General features: G+C 35.3%; 1 protein-coding gene across 1 annotated transcript; it reads right to left on the minus strand.

Annotated features, from left to right (window-relative positions):
• Positions 1-1,075: 1,075 nt before the first annotated feature.
• On the minus strand, positions 1,076-3,115 carry LOC117215902 (venom serine protease Bi-VSP-like; the record flags this gene model as incomplete). The annotated part of the gene is made up of 5 exons (XM_033462464.1): positions 1,076-1,231; positions 1,560-1,688; positions 1,786-1,790; positions 2,149-2,277; positions 2,785-3,115. Coding segments are annotated over 5 exons (750 nt in total), but the record flags the coding sequence as incomplete, so codon positions are not given.
• Between the last annotated feature and the right edge of the window lie 4,076 nt (positions 3,116-7,191).

Raw genomic sequence — 7,191 nt, forward strand, 5'->3', positions numbered from 1 at the left:
TTGTTATTTTAGGATTAGTACCTTTTAGGATTTCTTATCCTTCGAGTTTCTGTTTCAGATATCTAGGTCTATTTCAAGATGTTTTATTACATTAGGATTATTTATTCGATTAAGATAATTTAAGAGTTTCACAATGTACAAAGAAATAATCGCGTGAAATTTAGATTTATGCTTTAAACGTATTAAACACGCGGTAATTTCAATGTCTATAGCCTCGAACGTGTTCTGATTAGTTGTGTCATTGTCTGTGACATTGAAATCACAAAAATCCATTGCAAGTGTGCTGTCATGCAATGTGGATGTAATTGGGTTTTTTTGGGTATTTCCTGTATCATCTGATTTGTACAGTACTATTTTAACGCAAGGACAGGAAACTTATTATATATTTCCCGTCCATTATTTGAATCGTTGTGAAGTGTAACGAATTATATTCGATTCGAGGAGATGTTAATGAATTACCCATTTCATATGTCATTACATGGAAATAAAAATCATTGCAAAAATAATTGATCTAATGACAACGGAATTTCCGATATTTTTTTGTTTCGTCACGTCTTTTTCATAATATATCTTTTATAGGTACGTGATTTATTAATCGTTCGAATGGAAATAATTATTCGTATAATATTCAAATGATTCTAGCCATAAAATAAATTAAAACGATACCTGTCAATGATATGATATCCGAATTTTCAGAAGCTCTCTATCTTATGAAGTGTTTTAGATTAGCCGGAAAATTTTGTATGTACATACAAGAAGTATACGATCTAAGTGGAATATTCCATTATTCTCTTGATACAACAGAAACGAAATTTACAGAACTTCTCAGAAAGTTGGTTTATTATTACCAAATTAATAGAATTAATATACGTTTATCATCTTTACATACCTAAGTCGTGAAGGTTTATCGTGCGTAGAAAATTAGTGTCGTTTCAAAGTTACATTTCGTACATTTTAAGCCTATAATTTGTAACGTACAAAACAATGTAAATTTGAGCTGTTTCTTATCTCCACAATAAGAAAATCCAACTTTACGTTTTTTACACAATGATATTTATGGAACAGTAATATCATATTACTGCATCGCTTGGAGAATGAAGTCAAGGTACGATGTGACCCTAGTGTAAACGCTGGGATACCCAGCTGTGCCGCACTTATAAGCATAAGACACAATACCTATTAAATACAAGGTTAATTCATGTTGTATCAGCAGTGGTCCGCCGCGGTCAGCCTGAAAGGATCGTTAAATTTTTAATCAAAGATACTGAAATATATCGATCGAATTGTATTGAAATTATACTTATATACAGTAATAATCTTCTATTGATTTGTGTATTGAAATACTCCAATTTATAATGTACATGTTATATGTATTTTGAGCAAAACTAAGATTAGAAGGAAATTAGATTAAATACCATAATGAGGTGTGAGAAGTGGGCAAAACTATTGAATTGTGTTTATCTATTATTTCTAATGTTTAAGACGTTGATTTGATGTTAATTCGAATTGACGTGTCTTCAGATACCGTATAGTTTGTAGTAACTCTGTAACTTAATTACCGTACAAGAATCCTCTCTACCCTGAGCATGTTCGGCGCATATTATACCATCAGTGATATCAGGTGCATTAGGAAATTTGGAATAAGCTATTTTGCATTCGGCGTTCTTAATCACTGGCATTTGTACTTCCATTAATGCATTACGTCGTGGTCGTCCTACGAAGAAAATAAGAAAGATATTTAAGACTGGAACTGTTTAATTTTATTATAAAACTGATATCACTTACTATATCTTAATGCTCCTCATCCAGCAACAAGGGGGTTATAGCCGACGAAGTTGCTCTTTCGTAGGGGCTGTTTCGTACAAATGGGATATACGTACCCTGAAAAATAAAAAAATAAATGAAAATGCAGGAAACGAATGACCAAAAGTATGAGAAAGAATTGTACACGCTTTATGACACAATATATGTGTACAGTAAGAAATTTCAGGATATGATACTTCAGTAATACTCAATAGCATATATATATATATATATATATATATATATATATATATATATATATATTTGAGGACTTACTCGAAAATGGCACCTCCTCCACCAATCTAAGAATGGCAATATTATGATTGTGTATGTTTTCTATTCCACCCATATGTGCACAATGTGCTGCGGTCAAAACATGCCTAGCCGATATCAGGGACCCTCCGCACTTCCATAGTGGTTTGTCTGGGTTTCTGGGATTACAAAAACCTAATGCAGCGATCCATGGCCAAGCGCCTAAAATGCAATAGTCATAGTTGTGAATATACATAATTTTTTCTCACATAACGAGTAACAACGATTATTACCTATTTGATATTCGATCATACAGCAGACGATAAGTACATACGTACAAATACTCTGAAATAGAGATTTGATAAAGACAGAAATTAAATTTTTATTCCAGTGGAATACAAATTATTAAATGATTCTATATAATTTCTATTTGTACTATACTGAACTATAAAGTTCAAACGTGTAATTTCTGCCCTAACAGTTTTTGATCTCTATCCATATTATTACTCCTATATCAATTTTTTATTTCAAACAAAAAGATACTCTTCCTAACATGAAGTAAAAGAAAGAAATAATTCAAGTTAATAAGTAAAGTTACTACCGATAAAATCATAGCATTATTATTTAGTCTAATTGAAATGTACATTGATGTGCTGTTTAATGCCTTTAAAGTTCATTCTTTGCAGTAAATGGCTTATTATTAATCGGAAAGAAAGACATAAAACGTACCAAGTTCAGCTGGTTTACCATCGACCACCCTGGTATGAGAGACGTTGCTAAAACCACAGTATGGTGGTCGCCAAGCCTTATACTTATACACAGTTTTTATTAAAATTTCTCTCTTCTCTTTGTTTGGATCGTCCGGACAGCAAACGATCGTAACATTGCCCTGGTATCTGCACACTGATCGTCTATAAAAATCGGTGGCTGTACGGTACTGTATCTGCCATATTTCTTGCAGAGGTTTACATTTTCTGTAGTCAAGGCACCTGCCTTCTTGATTGTCCGGCGTGGTACATTCTGGATCAAACAATTTTAAAACATTTATACAGTTCAAAGATGCGTAAGAAAGCGACACCGATTACTCAACTTTCGAAGTAAAAAGCCGATCAAGTCCACCGGATTGCCCTACAGACACGTATTAATCCGTAAGAGTTAGTCATCATGTTGATAATAATTATCTAAAGAAACTTTTCACGTGAAAATATAAAATTTTAATTGATTAGATATTGTGTTAGCCATACTTAAGACGCGATCGCGGGATAGCACGTCAACGAGAGTTGTAAGTTCCCGTTACGATTAAATAATCGACGCCACGAACTGATCGATCCCCTTATTTCGATTATGATAATAAGGGTAGTTCAATGAAATTCCACAGAATTAACACAAATAAATTAATGTTTATTTCAACAACTTATTAACTAGAAAGGTATAAATGGAACAAAAAAAAATGTAACTGCGTTTTGGTTGATAAGTAATGCGCGACATACCACGTGTGTTGACGGTTCGACTTCTCGAAAAGTTCTGAACGCCTTTCGATTTTTTTCGTTTTTTCTGGAAGGCGACCCCCACTACGTTCGGATCACGCCACATTCTTTTACGCGAGGTAAAATACGGGCCACGAGTCGACGTTTCTGGAAGTCGCCCCGCTTAATGAACCATGCGCTTGCCACTATAATGTTTGTTTGCCGGGCAGATGCGACGATCCGTCTGCGACATTATAGTGCCGCGATCGATAGTTAAGAATATGACCTATGGTAAGCCGCATGGCGTAACATTCTCCTCCCGTTGAGAGGGTACCGATCAAACTAGCGAGGTGTGGTTGAAGTTCCCATCTTATTTCGTCTCGGTGGCTGGTTGTTCGGGTTTCTCGAGATCGGGTTGAATTGGCAGTGGGACAAGCCTTTTGACGCCCCGATCCAAAATGCTCTTTGCCGTCTGAACTGTAGCTGTCCGGATGACACCATCGGCGCCTGGATGAACCTTGATAACTCGGCCCAGAGGCCAATGCATGGAGGGAACGTTGTCCTCTGTGAGGATGACGATTGTGCCCTTTTGGATGCTGTGTCCACCCTGGCTCCATTTATTGCGGTTGGTTAGCTCGTTCAAATACTCCTTATGCCAGCGGTTCCAAAAATGTTGTTTAAGCTGTTGGATATGCTGCCATTTGGAGAGTCGGTTCGATGGAATGTCCCTGAAATCTCGATCACGTAAGCACATTAATGAATCGCCAATGAGGAAATGTCCGGGAGTGAGGGCTAGGAGATCATTTGTATCGGTGGAGATAGGAGTTAGCGGGCGGGAATTGAGGACTGCTTCTATTTCTATGATAAGAGCATTACGGTGTTAAGCTCATATGTTTCTGTTTCTCCACTCGCGCTGCGCCATAATATCCTTTGATATTTCCGATCCTCTGGTCGTACGAGGAATTGCCGATACATTTTCTCGATGTCGCCAGTGAGTACGTACTGATGAGCGCGGAATCTAATTAATATACAAAATAAATTGTGAATTGATTCGAGAATATATGATTTCCCCATTTTCATGATTATCGTGATTTTTGTATAAATATATTTTTTAAGATACTAATAATTAGGTACTTATAAATTAGTATTATCAATTATTTTGCATTTATAATTCCGCCTCTAGTATAAGTGTTAATTGAAAACTAACTTTACGTTTCAAAAAGTACTAGCAAAGTCGTTGAGTAACAAGCCACTGATGCTAACACAAATAGCATTGTCGTAATTAAATATTTCTAAATATTCATTTTTCATTTTGAACCTGTAGAAACAATTTATTATATATACTATTAGCTAAGTAATTGCATATTTAATTAAGTCGAAATATAAAACTTAGTTATTTTGATAGTTTAGAAAATAAAAAACTGACAAACATTTCAATTTAATTTATGGTTGGAACAAAAGACAGTTATTTTTCATTAATTGAAATATTGCAATGCAGAGTACTTTCCAAAATACGCCGAGAGTATTCCTGATGGTGAAAAGAGCGTTGCTTCATCGAACGCAGCTAAAGAAAACAACATCTATGTAGTTGGTGGTACGATGCCTGAAATAGAGGGCGATAAATTGTACAATACCTGTACTATTTGGGGTCCCGATGGAACTTTGATAGCAAAACACCGAAAGGTAAGTAATATATTCCTTTATGGCTTTGAATTTGAAAATATTGGGGTGAAGAAAGTGACTCTATCTAGGAATAATTGAGGAATATACATATGTACATACGTATACTATAACCAATTCTATAATTTACGGTTTATAAAATACGTTATGATACGGGAAACGCCCATTTTTGTTGTAATGTGTTTGTTGTTGTATAAATTTTTCACATACTTAAAATATTATTATACTTATTTTTTCTCCTTTTTAAACATTATTAAATGATAAGATTCTTTAATAAAAGAAAGTGATAAAAACGCTGTCAGTTATTAAATAAAAAATAATTAAAGTTTAGGAGTTGGTAACTTTGATATTAAATTACAAAAGTTGCAGCAATAGAATTAGCGACTACATTTTTATGTTATTAGGTACATCTATTCGACATCGACATTCCTAATAAGATTACTTTTCGAGAGAGTGATTCACTCAGTCCTGGTAACTCCCTAACGACGTTCGATGTGAAGGGCTGCAAAATAGGTATTGGCATTTGCTATGATATTAGATTCGAGGAAATGGCACGCATTTATCGGAACAAAGGTACAGTAACTTAATCGATCAATACTTAACTAGCAAAAAATTAAATATCTTTCTTAAATATATTCTATATAAAATTAATATAATCTGTAACTCTGTATGAAAAGAAGCTTAATTTAAAAAAACCAGTATATTTGCTGAAAATGAAACAAATAAAAGAATTAAAAGCACAATAAGAGGACTGTCCTCGCATATTCAGAAATGATGGAATGTGAACCGTGCAACTACGAAGTTAATTGGTATTCGGTGGCTTCATATTTCCTGCTTCTCTGGGTTAGGTTGCCAAATGCTGATATATCCAGCGGCATTCAAAATGACCACTGGACCATTGCACTGGTCATTACTTCAGCGTTCCAGAGCGAATGATAATCAATTATACGTTGCCTGTATATCACCGGCTCGTGTTCCTTAAGCAAGTTACGTCGCATGGGGACATACACAGTTGACCAATCCCTGGGGAAAGAATCTTTACGATTTGGAAACTCAAGAGAATATGGCAGTCACCGATATAAAAAAAAAAAAAAAAAAACTGGCGAACCGTGTGTTGCCACAACGAGACACGCGATACTATTTGTCGCTTTAAATTGTGCCGCAACTCGTTTTTGAGATCTTTGCCAGGGGCGCGTTAAAACATGCTGAAAATATATTTCTGGCTTTTCTGGGGTTTAACTGAAATATGACAAATAACGTTGTAAAACATATGTACTTATGACTTACAGAGTAATTGAGTGTACAAAATATATAGTATACAAAATAGCCAGCGATTTAGGGCTTTAAAAGATCAAAAGAAAAGAAAAGAAAAGAAAAGAAAAGAAGAAAGATAATATGTTGTGGCAGTCTAAGTCGATCTAAGAAAATAGATAAAGGGAGGGATGGGCAAAGCTAGTTAATCTGGAAAGAATCCAAGCGTCAATTTCAAGCATTTACAGAGAATCTAGCGGGCTGGTTAAAGTCGTGAGTTGAGCAATTATCCCGCGTTAGGTTCAATCAGGTTAGTCCCACGCGAAATTGATCCAACCATGCGAAAACGAGTGTATTCTGATTTCTGTCGCAGATACTTCTGGCTAGTGCAGTACCTACACGGTGGTTGTTGAAACAGCCGCTTCTCATCTATTTTCCGCAGCGCGGACATCATCCTTTGATCCCTTACGACTAACGAAGTTTTCGAAGATGTACGGCAGTTTGAGATTCTACTTGAAAATGATCATGATTGCGGTCTGTGTGCCGTCTGCTCTTCTTTTTGTCCTTCCGTTAAAGACTGGTAAGTTGATACTGATTAATTATGCGATCGAAACCATATATAATGGCTACAAAAATGCCGCTAATATAATATTCCTTCTTTCTTGTATCTGTCTGCCTCTCAGGTCGTTTTACTAATTACAATAAGTAATTTCGACTTCTTTTCGCTCTCTTTTAACGC

Source organism: Bombus bifarius, unplaced genomic scaffold (assembly GCF_011952205.1).
Source record: "Bombus bifarius isolate JDL3187 unplaced genomic scaffold, Bbif_JDL3187 scf7180000009840_frag, whole genome shotgun sequence".
Taxonomy (NCBI): Eukaryota; Metazoa; Arthropoda; class Insecta; order Hymenoptera; family Apidae; genus Bombus; species Bombus bifarius.